General features: G+C 33.7%; 1 protein-coding gene across 1 annotated transcript in view; it reads left to right on the top strand.

Annotated features, from left to right (window-relative positions):
- The first annotated feature begins 5,955 nt into the window (after positions 1-5,955).
- Positions 5,956-14,639, top strand: part of LOC110104865 — a 34,562-nt gene continuing 25,878 nt past the window's right edge. The window contains exons 1-4 of the mRNA XM_020834136.2: positions 5,956-6,055; positions 6,607-6,727; positions 8,813-8,957; positions 9,145-9,272. Coding sequence (XP_020689795.2) covers positions 5,967-6,055; positions 6,607-6,727; positions 8,813-8,957; positions 9,145-9,272 — 483 coding nt within the window. The 5' untranslated portion in view covers positions 5,956-5,966. The remainder of the gene's footprint in view (positions 6,056-6,606; positions 6,728-8,812; positions 8,958-9,144; positions 9,273-14,639) is intronic.

Raw genomic sequence — 14,639 nt, 5'->3', positions numbered from 1 at the left:
CGAGTACATAACTGGTGGAAAAATCTCAGCAAGAAATGCGAGCAACAACTTACTGAAAAACATGCTGTCGAGTTATTAATGGGAATTATAGATGATTATATGACTCCATATTTAGCGATGGCTACAATTAATACATTTTAAGAGTTACTTGATCGTGTAGCCAAATTTGAAAGAATACCCAAGCCTAGAAGTATTAGCTTCAACTATAATAATAATCTACTAAGGAAAGGAAAACAAATCAAAATATCTGATCCAAAAAGAGGTGAAGTGAATACTACATTCCCATCTTCCTTGAAAAAGAAAGAAAAAGAAGATTTATTGAATCCACCAAAAAATGTTGAAACAAACAAGAGAAAGGAAAAAGCCTCCTACCTTGCAAGAGAAAATTAAAAAGCCATATTCTTTCAAAAAAGAGTATACAGGAAAATTTTGTAGGCAAGCCCTAAAAATCGGCCTTTAATTGCCTGAATCCCACCGACCAGAACAGGCTGGCATGATTAATGATCCAAATTACTGTCTGTATCATAGGATCATAAGTCACCCATATGAGGAATGTTTCATATTCAAAGATTGTGTCAAAAGGAATTATAAGAATGGTGAACTTACACTTTCTAATAGTATTCTTGTCAATCCCAAGAGAGAGAAAACAAATATTATCTCTTATGTACCCTGTTAAAGTACAGAGAAAGAGAAAGCAAAAGACCCCAAGAAGATGAAGGTGGTTGGGAGACCTTTATGTCATAGAAAACTAAATAAATGATGAATGTCCTATTGGCCATTGAAGGCATTCGTCGTAAAAGTGCGTTAGAATTGAAAGTTTATCCAAGGATCCTTTCTTCTAAGAATCTAGTGACAAGGGGCGCAGTTCAAGTAAAAAGAAAATTTTGAAATATTTTAAAGATAAAAAAGGAAAGTGCAAGCCTAGATCAAAATCTCAGAAAGAAAAAAAAGAGGAAATTAAGAAAACAAAAAACTGTGATTCAAAACTACATCGACTCCATCGATCAATATCAACAACCTCTAAGGCATCCTATCAAGTTAGATGAATACATGGTTGATTTATTTCTTGACTCAGAGTCAGAAAAGGATAAGAGTATTCCAATTGAGACTTCCCGAGTTATAAATAATAAGGCGGAAGGGCTGCAAGAGGACACAATGCACCTCTTGCTATTTATAAAGCCGATGTAGAAACACCATCCAAGGAAGTACATCATAAACCAACACCTTTCACTAATTCAGGTGAAGAATTACATTTTTCTGATGAAGAAAGTGATCAGTGATTAAGAATTACATTTTTCTAATGAAGAAAGTGATCAATGATTAAGAATTACATTTTTCTGATGAAGGAAGTACATCATACACCAATATTTGAATAGAAGTATTGTGTTTCTTCAGGGATTCAATGAGCAAGGGCAAAGAACCCTAGGATCTTTGGTTTTACCTCTAAACTTTGGGGAACTTAATACAGAGGTGACACTTCACAACATTGATTCCAACACATCAAACAAAGTACTTCTTAGAAGACCATGACTCCACGAGTATGGTATAGTGCCCTCAATACTTTATCAATGTATGAAATACATTCGAGATAATGAAGATTCTCGCATTGATGTTGATGAACAACAATTCTTCATGCACGAAGTCAAAATCTATGATGACGCCATGTACTTTTATAGCTCAAAAGCCAAAAGGCAGTGAACTTTCGAGAATTCAGGCCATTATGCTGGATAAGAAAAAGCTAAAAGATAAAGATAAGAATAAATTAAAGCAAGTTTATTAAGTACCTCACCACGGTAGTGATATCGAAGGGGGTGATATCTCCACAACTTTTAAGCCACCAATAAATGGTCATTATTTAAAGAAATATCACACATAAAGATGTTATGTTTGTAAATTTACCTAACAAATCTCAAGTCTCATCCGGAAAGATAGGAGGCAATTTTTTACATATTCTATTGTAATGAGGGAGATAAATTCAATTCCCTCCTGAAAATAGGAGGCAATTTTTATATTCTCCTATAATGCGGGGGATACATTCAATTACCTTCTAAAAGATAGGAGGTAATTTTTTATATTCTCCTATAATCCTGGAGATAAATTCATTCCCTTCCTGAAAAGCTAGGAAGAAATTTTAACCCTTTTGTCAAGTAAAATAAGGGAACTTTGAAATCTTTTACGCACATAAACCTAAGGGTCGAGCAAACCCCATGAGGTTCAACAAGCCCAAGGGTCGAACTTCAAAATTTTCTATGCTCATAAACCTAAAGGTTGAGCTAAATCCATAGTATTCAACAAGCCTAAGGGCCAAACTTTGAAATCTTTTACGCTCATAAACCTAAGGGTCGAGCTAAATCCATAAAGTTCAAAAAGCCTAAAGGCCGAACTTTAAAAACTTATATGCTCATAAACCTAAGGGTCGAGCTAAAACCCATTAGATTAAATAAGCCTAAGGGTCGAATCTTATAAATTTCTTTTATGCTCATAAACCTAAGGGTCGAGCCAAATTTTAATTAGCTTTCCTAAAAGGTTAAGAATCAAATATAGGTTCAACAAGCCTAAGAGCTGAACCTCTAGCGTTGCAGCGTGTCTACTTACAACACCTCATGCCTATTTTTATCATTGCAGCACCTTTATCACATAAATTTTAGGAAAATTTAGCACCCCGACAAAGCTAAAGTCAACATCGTAATGCTTATTAGCGCTATTGTGCCAGATATTAGCATTGGAGCCTTAGGAAAATGAGTGCCAGATCATTGATTTTTATAGTGCTGTAGCCCCAAATTATACATTTAATCACCATAGTGATCAAATTTTATAGCACCGTGGTGGACCAGTTCTCATAACGAAGAGCTATGCCAACTCAGCCAAAAGACGCATTAGTTTAGCCATTTACGATGCCAGATCAGCCCAGCACTGCAACATAACAAACATTACCATACTAAGGTGCTAATTTATTTTATACCACTGCGGGGCAACCTTGTTGAGTGTCGCGGTGCCTGAGCCCATTTCTACACTTGTATAAATAGTTATTTAGTGTTTTGTTTGAGGAGTTATTAGCATTTCAGTAAGAGTTCTATCATTTAAATGGTGTCTTGTACTTTGTAGTGTCATCCTCTAGTTCCCCATTAGGGTAAAGTCTAAGGGAGGCTAGGGAAGAGTAAGATACTTTCATTTGGGAGATCTTAGCCCAAGCCCCCAACAATTTTACTCAACTATAGTGATTATATATCCTTAAGATTCTAAGTCTCTATCCACCATATGTCTATACATGGCATAATCTTGATTTAAATCACCTAATAATTCTATTATTCCTCTATCGATGCTATATATCACATTATGTGTTAAATTTATGCTAGAACTATACATAAACTAAATTAAGCTTGAATGATTTAAACACAACATTAAAAAATTAATGCAATTCAAATATAATCTTTAAGCAAACATGACTTTTAATTTTGTCATAAGCCCAAATATATGATTTAGCCAACCATAAAAATTAAATGAATAAAACACCATTCATTTTAAACAAAACAAAAGTATACGAGATAAATTAAGGAAAGATAGTACCTGAAAGTTCTTTACAAAAAAAATTACAAACTTTCCTTGCCTTAGAATTGATTTCCTTGGCTTGTTCTCCATCTTCCTATGCTCCAACACTGAGGATGAGCATAACATTATGATACTCTATTGGTGGTGCTATGACACTCCTTCAATTATGAAATATTTTTGCTTCTTTACTACATAAAATTTAGGTTTAAATAATATTTTTATGAAGAAAAGCATAATTTGGATGATTTTTTTTTACTTATCAAAAAACAAGTTACTCAAAATACCCGTATGACACTATATGTTAACGTAGTACACGTCGTCTCCTGATTGATCATAGGATGGTGAAGTTGATGATTAAGCTAGCTATATGTAATCAGGTGAGCTCAATTAGGGTGAGTCGGTGGAAGAGTTCAAGAGGAGGTGGACCCATAGTAGGCAGATCATCTTGATGGGTCCATGATTGATGTAGGAGGCTTGAGATCGCCTTCTCATGAATGGAGAGCAAACATGTTTGCGGGAATTAAGAGTTTCTAAGCCTAACAATAGTAGTCGCTAAGTGGAGTGTGAGATCTATAGGTAGGCATTTTCCTATATTAGAGTTTACCGAGTTTGTGGGAAGGATCATATTAAGATGAGTGAAGATCTTTTTGACGAATGAGAATCTTCTTGGTCGCCTTGCATAGGGTGAGCTCCAAGGAGAATGTGGGCGAGTGAGGGCCATTATTCTTCTGGGAAAGGTCCTCTAGTGGGCCCAAGTGAGTCCATTGAGAGATTTGTTCTTGAGAGGGAATACCCTTGTCCTAACCCAATCGCTACTTGTAAGAACACTTATAAAGGCAATTATGAGTATACAATATATATGTGATCTTTAAGAGCTCATTTTATAATGATATAGCTATTATGATTATACTCAACATATTACTATAAAAATATTGTGATTAGTTTAATATAATACACAATTTCTTCTTAAATTTTTATCCTCTTTTGTGTTTACCTTAGTATTATATCCATTGTTATTGCTTTATGCTATATTATTATTATCTATTTTTTAAATAGACTAAACTTTGTTCAAATATCATACAAATCTTATTAGAACATGCAATTTATTTATCTAATAAATTTTCTGTCAATTTCCTATTCAAATCTTATTCAAATCACATTCAAACCTTGATTGATTTTTTTTTTCCGATTAAGGTTTGAATAATATTTGATAATAAATTAAAGTTTTAAGCTCAAATCTCAACTTTGATGAAATTTTATTGAAGTTTGTTTGAATCTTGATTAAATTAATTTTAGTCATGGTAGATATAAAAAATTAGTAAATAGTCAACAATGGGTTTAATATTCTATTAGGCTACCTACAATTTGATCATAGGTCAAAACTTTTATCTTATATGGTTTTAACTTTGATTTAATTTTATTTAAATAGCATCCAAATGTTATTCTAATTAATTTTGATTGTCAGTACTTAAAAAATTAAAGGTATTATGATTAGAAAAAAAAATTAAATTTATTTATCCAAAAATAAAATAGGAAGCATATTTTTAAATTTTCGAAAGGTTTCAATTTTAATTTAATTTATTTTTTAATAAAAAAAGAGTTTTTCTCAAAAATAAATTTCAATTAAGAACCCTTGTTATTCACGAGCTATTAGGTCCAGTCACTAGACCTATTTTTTGGTTCAAACATCCAATAAAACATGCCACCTAGACTGCTTTTTGACTCCGCTTTTTTAACTGCGCTTTGACTACATGCGCTTTTAACGCGCCTGACTTAAAATTCTATGGACACGTGTACATTCTACGTGGCATATTTTTAGGGATGTCACGACCTAGAAATATAGGTCCGGTTAAAACGTGGGGTAGATGTTCTTTTGTTTAGGGCTGTCAAAACCGTGTCACGAGTCGGGTTAGGGTCCAATCTGAAATGGACCCGACACTATTCAACCCTACCCGTTTTTGCAAACGGGTCGGTTTTCCGAACCCGACCCGCTTCGGGTCCGGGTCAACCCGAACCCGATCCGATTCGGGTATATTTTATTAATTTTTTTATTTAATTCAATTTATTTAAATCTAAATCAAATTAAGGTAAGATTTACTTCAATTTATTTGAAATAAGTTAAGATTAATTTAATTTGGACAATAATGTTTATAATTTTTTGAAATATTATTTACTTATTTTATAAAAATCTATTAAAACCCTCCTAAATTAATTAAAAATGGGTCCAACCGGGTTGATTTCGGGTTTCCGGATCAACCCGAATCTCACCCGGTTTTACAAACGGTTTGAAATTCCTAATCCGAATCCGACCCAGTTCAGATAGGTACAGATTGACCCGAATCAAAATTTTGGGGTAAGATTCGGGTCGGATTTTCGGGTGGGATCAACACCCTACTTATTTACTTATTGATCTGTTGATGGTCGCAGCCCTCCGCATATCTATGCAACGACGAGGCCCCTTCCTCTGCTGGGCTCTCACTCTTTCTTCCCGAAGGCTTCTATGCAGGTGATTTCGCTCTCCATATTGCTTTTCCGCGCTGCTACTACTCCGTCTTACCACATTCAATTCTCTTAACTTGACTCTGGTTTGTCATCTATTAATGGAATTCTCCTTTGCTTGTTGATGTTAGCACTTGCAAGTAGCTTTTCACTAGCTAGCTGGTTTTCAAATTGAAACTTTTGTTAAAGAGTGGATGGGATAAACATAATGAGCTGTGAAGGCTGTTTCAACAGACCTTAAGAAAACGAAAGTAGTTCTATTTGAATCCTCTCCTAATCAAAGAGGCTGGGATGACTCTCATCCCCCTAGATTTTAGAAAAGCCTAATATGAGAATTTATTCTATAATTCCTTTGCAAATATGTATATTATAGAAGTTTTGCCTTTCTAAATTTGGAGTAAACTCTTTTGGTCGCTTTCAATTAAAATTCTAGTTGTGCCACTGCGCTAATCCTATTATACTTAGGTTAATTTATGAAGTGCTTATCAGTAGATGTTTGATCTTTCTGACTTATAGATTGATTGAACTTTTCGATTTCCAATGAGATTGCTTGACTAGAGCCGAGGAATTGATGGATACTGTTAATAAGCATGTGACGCGTGTACTATTTTGTGGATTTGATTTCTCATCTTCTCAGAAATACACACGGGAATATCTACAAAATCATCCATACATTCAGGTGATTTTCTTTTTTGATGTTGCTGTTATGTATCCATTTTTCATGCAAGTGTACTTTTTTAAATTTATTTATTTTTTGTTATTTAAAATTTGTCTTACAATTCTTCTTTTGTGTTTGTTGGTCAAGAGAACTTCTTGGATCAAGAGCTATGTAAGGCCGATTTAAAAGAAAAGTAGCAGAAGTAATCTAAAGGTATTAAATATAATTAAAACTTGAAATCATCTATGTTGCACCGATACTTCTATTTATGAAGGCGTTCCGTATCCGATACACGGATACGCCTCCAATACGACACCGATACGTGTCGGATACGATTCAAGAGATAATCATGCATAAACACCTCAAAACTTCATCCAATCACATTTCTTGCCTTTAAACCAATTTTAGCATGAATGGTTAAAAAAAAAAAAAATAAAAAAAAAAATAAAAAGAATGGTCAAGTCAATTCGTTGAACCTCTAGTGGTTATTTATAACTCCTCTAAACCACCAACAAACATTTGTCACCCTTAAGACCTTTTCCATTAAGGTCTTGGTCCCCAGACCTCAGCATTGAAGGGCTAGCATCTTTTGACATATTATTACCCTATTCTATTCAAGATATATAATAAGAGGTAAACTCATGATTGTTAATTAGAACCATTGGACAGTATAACCCACAACCCTCAGTCATTAATAAACTGAGTACATAAGGCTGATCCTAGAATGTTGAATAAATGGACCTAGATTAAGCTAGCCATCCATCCTATTTATTCCACCCAATTGTAAGCCTAATCTATTATCACTAATTCAATGTACAATTAATGTTATTAATTGATAATGTTTTCAATTATTAGGGATGAGATATAATTAATTATGAAGTTTGCATCTATGGGAAGCCTTGATCTCCCATATCTAAAATAAAGCTTAGTCAGCCTTATACCAGTCCACCAAGGACATAATGCTTTTTATTTCTTTAGAACCCTGTCTTATAATTCAGTTAGATTTTTCTTGCTCCTGTTCACCAGTAATATCATTTGTTCCTCTGCACTTGCTTTATGTTGCTGGACGACTAAAGTTAAGCGTGTTGCATGCCAATGAGCATGTCAGAACCTTCGGCAATTAACATTTGATCTCTTTGTTCACTTTGGATGGTCTGTCATCTTGAATTTCCCAACTATGCTTTTAGTTCTAGTCTGGTACAAATTGTCTCAAGAGACTGACCTTTTAGGATACCAGCATACAGAAAACTTTAAAGATTGTTTTACTTGAAAAAATATCTCAGTATCTTTAATATCTGATAATGCAACATTGAATTCAACTTTTCTATCATCCATGAATTTAACAGTAGGGCTAAAAAGATGGTAATGCGAATATATTAGAAGTTATGAAAATGGAAAAACCGATACTAATTAAAACATCCATGTCTTGCTAAAGGAACCACTTCAAATTGAGTGAGAAAATGAAGATGAAGTGCTAACTTGATTGTTTTGTCAGGTGATATTATATTGGAATATAATCTTTAAAGATTCTACAGGAGTGAAAGAAGGGCAAAAAGTGACTTATGTGTCTGACTAATATCTAGAATTCTAGATTATGTGTGCGCATGCAAGCATATTGGGCTAAGCTTTGAAAATCATATCTTACATTAAGTAACCAATAAAATGAAGTACATCTAAAAATTGTACCTACTAGGCTACTATGCAAATAAAGAATTGCTTTCTTTTTCAAATAATTCGTACTTTGTTTTGCATTTCTATTTAATGTAGAAATTAAAGGATTTTCTGTCCTTGGATTTGAAGAACTTTATTGGATATATTACTAGTCTCAAGTCTTCCCAAATTATAACTTAGCTGTTCTTAAAATTGCAGTAATTATTTTTACAACTATTACAATTTATAAAGCCATGAAAAGTAGGATGTCATATTTTAGGCAATCTGTTTATTCAGCTTATATATCAGAAAACGATTTTTTGAAAAGGTCATTCAGCCTACATGCAATGCCTCCATTTCATATGATGTACACAGAAAGTATTATTATTTTATAAGGTAAGCTTGTGAGAATTGGAGCTTAAAATTTCCATTTATGAGATTGAGCCCTTGTTGCAGGTTGATGATGTGGCCCTCGATGAGATCCCGTTCGTTATTCAAAATTATGATATGTGTGTGGTAAAAAATAGCCGTCTGGATGCAAAACTTATTGCTAGTGCAGTTCAGATGAAGCTTATAATGCAATTTGGTGTTGGATTGGAAGGTTCTTTTGTGCAGATAAATTTTTTGAAACATTATCTTTATCATTCTGTTTTTGAACTTTCTTAACTTTTCTAATAACCTCATACATATTATCATGATTTTAGTTAAAATTTTTTAATTATTTCTTTTTTGGAAGAGCACCTTGTAATGCTTATCAGTGATCAATTAATATGGTTGCCTAAGTTTAGGTGTTGATGTCAATGCTGCCACAAAACAGAACATTAAGGTTGGAAGAATTCCTGGAAGGACTACTGGTAATGCTGCATCATGTGCAGAAATGGCAATATATTTGATGCTGGGTCTTCTCCGGAAGCAAGTAGGTTACATGAGAAACATACACCTATCAGTTTTTTTTATTTATTTCATAATGGAAGCGTCTTATACTTCTTCATTATTTCTCTTGAAACATTGCCTTATTTCTTAGCTCACTTCTTCACTGGTTGTGGTGTTCAAACTTTTTAAACAAGGGTGATGATAAATGTTTTTTTAATAATTTTTTGTTGCAAATACACTTGTCATCAGTTGGATGGTTTCTTTTTTCCAGTTCTTAATTTTGTTTATATTCTGTGAGACCATTCGACAGCAAAAGAAAGTATGACACCTTTATTTCTGTATTGGCCCTAATCACCACCATATCTTAGTCATTTCCCTAGAAATTCTCGTATGCAAAACTTGAGCCGACATTCATATTCCTTAGCATTCATCTTTTCTTTATTTTTTTTTATTTTTAATAAAGATTTTCTCAGCTTGAGTTTTAATACACCTAACTTGATTAAAAAGTCTTAAGCTCTCTTATCTTTATTTATTTATTTATCTTTTTATTTTTCTTTTGTACTAAATCTATTATATAAATCATCAAATGATGTTAACTTTTTTAAGTTACTTCCTTGGAAAATTTCGAACATTATTTCATAAAAAATCTTAGTATTTACCTTGAATTGATACTTAAATATGGGACAAGAATATCATCATTTCTAATATGTTTAATTGCTTGACCATAATGACCTATTAGATAAATTAAGAAGCCTGTTTTTTTCTTGAAAGCTTTCCTCTGGTTGGATTGTTGCATATTTATTATGGAATATCTAAATCAACAAAAAAGTTAACATCAGCTGAAAATTTTCCTAAAAGTTTGCTATTAGTTTGCATTTTATGCAAGATGTTATTCACCTAAAATTATTGTCAATTAAATCCAAAGGTTAATTATTCCCTGGGTTATCAAAATTAGATGTAAACACTATTGCTTGATTAGTCAATGAGCTCGGTTGCGAATCAATGCCTTGAGGCCTCAAAATTATGTTTTTTTTAAGGTAACACAATATTTATTATCATTATTGAAACAATACAATACAAAGCAATGACAAAGCATTGCTAATTGAAAATAACTAAAAATAGAATATAAATAACAAGGACAAAAGAATAGATAAACTCCTAGGGGTCACATTAATGCCATGTAACTTGAGTAGTGTACTGTTTTAGTATTTCTTTCTTTTTGAGCATGTAAAATTTTGAACTTCTTGTTCACAAATTCTTTTGTCCTAAAAATGTTTACATTGGAGGCAACGGAAAGAGAGTTTTGATCACCATATTTCTATCGTTAAGATTGTCAGATGCAAGCACCATAGGAATGGTGAGTAGGTGCAAGGACTGGGCTAGCTACTTGGGATGACACTTAATATTAAGGAAGGATCCGAAGTTAATTTCATGATTTTAGTACAAATCATATAATGTAGACAAAACTGCCACCACTGCATCAAAAGATAAAATTTTATTAAATGAAAAATCTCCAATACCATGATTATTATGTTGGCAGCTATAGATCCCTAAAACATTCTGAAAAGTTAAATATTTTCCAAGAATAATAAAGAAGAATTATTTCAAATTCAATCTCCTGCCAACAATCATTACATGTGTAGCCAATCCAAATATCCAATTCGACCAAAACCCTAGCCCCTAATTACTTGGTAAGCCTAACAACAGAAACATCCATTTGAAGAGATTTGTTAAAATTGAACCAAGATAGTATAAAATGGATTGGTTAAAATTGTGAATTAGTATATGTAAAAAACACACCCAAACCAAGATGATGGAAGATTTCGGTGTACAATTAAATGATGCTTCCATTTAAGCATACGCATTAAGAACCTATTAACATAGTACATTCTTTGAGAAGAAGTTTTGAATAATTCGATTCTCAATATAACTTGATTAGAATAGGACAAGAATTGTTAAGTGATACATTATAAACCCCAACCAATAGCAAGTTGGCCATAAATAAGCAAATAATCTCCAAACTAGGCCCTTAGAAAATTTGCCAACTATGTAGTTGAACAATGGTGAAGCCAACTCAAATGTTAGCTCATTAGATTAGATGAGAGCATAGTTTCCTAGACATGAGAAGGTTGGTTGTGAGAGTCGATGCAGGTCCTTGCTGAAAAATTTGGGGAAATGAGAAGAAAAATGTATAGGTCCATGATCCATATCCCCCTTAACAACCTCATCAAATGATTATAGAGCACAGGATCATAGAGATACCATGGAGGTAGAAGCCTTAGGAATTGTAGCAATAAGAGAAGCATAACATGGTTGAACTTGAGAACCAGTCGGCGACATGGATGAAATATATATTTAATAAAGATCTAAGGCTAGAGGGATAGAGGATGCATGACTTCCAACATAAGAAATAAAGCAAAAATTGGGAAAAGATTGTCGATGATCAAGCTTCTCCAATGTTGAACCAACTTCATCATAATGTTAAAAATGATCATCTCCTTCCTCCATCATCCCTTCAAATATTATGAAGACGAGAATGATGCTATAGTGTTTGCTACTGTCTTCAATTGTTGAGGTCACTGAGTAAAGACTTAAGCCTGAACTCACGCTTTAACGTTGGCTTATTTCTAGATATGACACTGGTGTTATCATCTAACCACACTGTTATTATTCATTAGCAATTGCATGGCCACAAATGTTCTTTTCTAACCTTGGTGGAAACCTTGATGACATTATTGCTACGACCTCTTGTAACAACCTTTTGTTGATAACTATGATGTCCTTTATATGAAGACTTTTCATTAGTGGTCATAATTTGATTTTGACATTTTGATATGTTAGCCGACCATGCCTTTTCTCTGCCCAAAACATCTTCATAATTAATGCCATCAATAACTGCTTTATTGATGACAATTCTATGATTCTACAGGCAAATGTTGCCAAGGTAATGTCTAAGCTTCTATTGATTTCTAGGTTTTAGCAGCTTCTCCTTTTTGCGTATCATTATTTATATTCCCATCTATATTTGGGTGACCTAGTGAATTTAGAAAAGCTATGACAGCTTTGATTTGCTTGTTGATGCTTGTATTTAGTTGGGCGGATGTCATAGGCTCAGATGTGCTCATGATATTTTAATGGTAGGCTGAAAAATTAATTGATTGGTTTCATTCCTCTCTTCAGGCTTCAAGCACATACGCATACTCTAGAGGTTAATGATATTGGGTGAGCTAGTGGATTGGAGGGAGCACTACATCATACTTGATGATTGGTTGGTGAAACATGTATGGGATTTATAGCTATATTCTTCTGCTTCAAATAGATCATTGCAGCTATCCGTGCCATCATATCATTCATTCTAGTGCTAAAATAACAAAATTTCCTTAATATTTTGCCTTCATTTGTCATTGCATTTTTTGCATTCGAGCTAGCACAATGGTGTTAACATATACTAGCTCTTCTTCTCCCTCGTTATTCTTCTTGCCATCTACCATGGAGGAACATGAATTGTCTTCTTGTTTATATTGTTGCTGCCCTCTAGGAGGAACAACTGTAGGCCATGGCATCGCTGATAGACATATGTAATGGGCTTCTTATCGATATGTCCTACCAAATAAACCACTTCAGTCTCCATGATTTCCACCTCTTCTTTTTCTTTTCTTTTATTCATATTTTTTACAGTATGTTCATTGGATTATCAATTTGTGGAATAAAAAAATCCTTAATGAGGGGACTAAAGGTCAAAATTAACCTCCTTCTAAGAGGGTGGAGCTAAATGATGATGAGACACACTCAAAAGTTCACTAAAGTATTGGCCATCATTAGGATCATTATCAAGAACCCTTTAGGCGCCCATTGTTGACGAAATTTATCATAGGTATAGTTTTGGGACTATGCACATGATATCACACCCTTCATCTTCTTAGTAAACATTTTTTTCTTGAGGCTTTGGCTTTTACATCAGCTTTCTTTTCCACTTGGAATTTTTGGTAACATATTATTAGACTTGAGGTCCAAATGTCATGCCCCAATGTTCAACTTGCATATCATGTATGGATTGCTCTTGAATTACCATGACTAGGAGTATACATGAGTCAAGTCAAGTTTAAGTTACCTCTAGCTTTATTTTGAGGTTGATTAATAAATTGTATTTGAGCTTGAGCATGAGCTTAATTCTATGAATTCATGTTTGCTCACAAGACGGTGGGTTTATAATGAAGGAGAGAAAATGATTATGATTCAAGCAATTATTATAATAAATCTATAAAAAAAGATTGAGAAATAAAAATATAAAGATTAAAGAATCACTTAATATAAAAAATGAAATAATTTTTTATGTTTCTAATAGCTTGTTACTTAAACTCTTGAATTCTTATATATTTTAAAAGGATTTTATATTAATATTTTTTTTAACGAGACAGCTTGCAAACTAACGAATTGAATTGAGGCTTTGACTCAAGCTTGACTCGTTAACTCATCGAGCTCGATTTACGAGCCATTTATTGAGCCGAGCTCAATTCGGCTTGACTTACACGGCTAACCATGATCGATGACAATGTTGACTATCATGTTATAACCAAAGGAAAACAGATGAAGAAGATAGCAAAGCAGAAATCCTGTATAAATCTCATACCCGTCGGATCCTCAAAACCTTGTCGAAATCGCGCCGATTCGGCGCCGTTCACGTCAAAACAGCCGCAAATCCTGCGACGTTGCCTCGATCGAACGACCACAAGCATCGTTAAATAGAAGCCGAATGCCTCTCAGCTCTTGCCCACGCGATCGAGCTCCAGTCGCTACTCCCTCTCCACGCTCGACTCCACTCCCCATTTTACAATCTCCCCTCTATCTCCACTGAATCCCAAGCCTCTGCCTTTGCCCGACCTCCTTGCTCCTCCGACCTCCCATCCGATCCACAGAGAGAGAGAGAGAGAGAGAGACCTACCTCATTCGACGACTTTTCCTGCTGGTCCGATCGGAAGTAGCAACCGGAGCTCGCCTGTGTGAAGATAACTTTCTTCCGTTCGGATGCTGCTTCGGCTCCATCCGTGGTTGTTCGACTTTGCTCACCCCGACAACATTCCCTTTCTGTTGGATCGAAAGCCAGAATAGGAGCTCGCCGGCGTGAAGGTAGCTTTCTTCCTCTCACACGCGTCCACGCCCAAATCCCGTTAATCCACCGAACCGAGGGATTATATATATATATAATTTTTATTAATTATAATTATGTTAATTAAATGTAATTAATTAAAAATTATTATTTTTAGTTAATCTATAAATTAATTATTATTAATTATTATGATTAATTATATTTTATTAAGAATTAATTAATATTAATTAAGTTATAATTAATTTTAAATTAATTATAACTTATTGTTTTAATTAATTTAATAATTTTAATTAATTCTAGTTA

The sequence above is a fragment of the Dendrobium catenatum genome, unplaced genomic scaffold (genome assembly GCF_001605985.2).
Source record: "Dendrobium catenatum unplaced genomic scaffold, ASM160598v2 original_scaffold_172381, whole genome shotgun sequence".
Classification (NCBI taxonomy): Eukaryota; Viridiplantae; Streptophyta; class Magnoliopsida; order Asparagales; family Orchidaceae; genus Dendrobium; species Dendrobium catenatum.
Note: the sequence above shows the minus strand (reverse complement) of the source record. Positions and strands in the feature narration are given on the sequence as shown.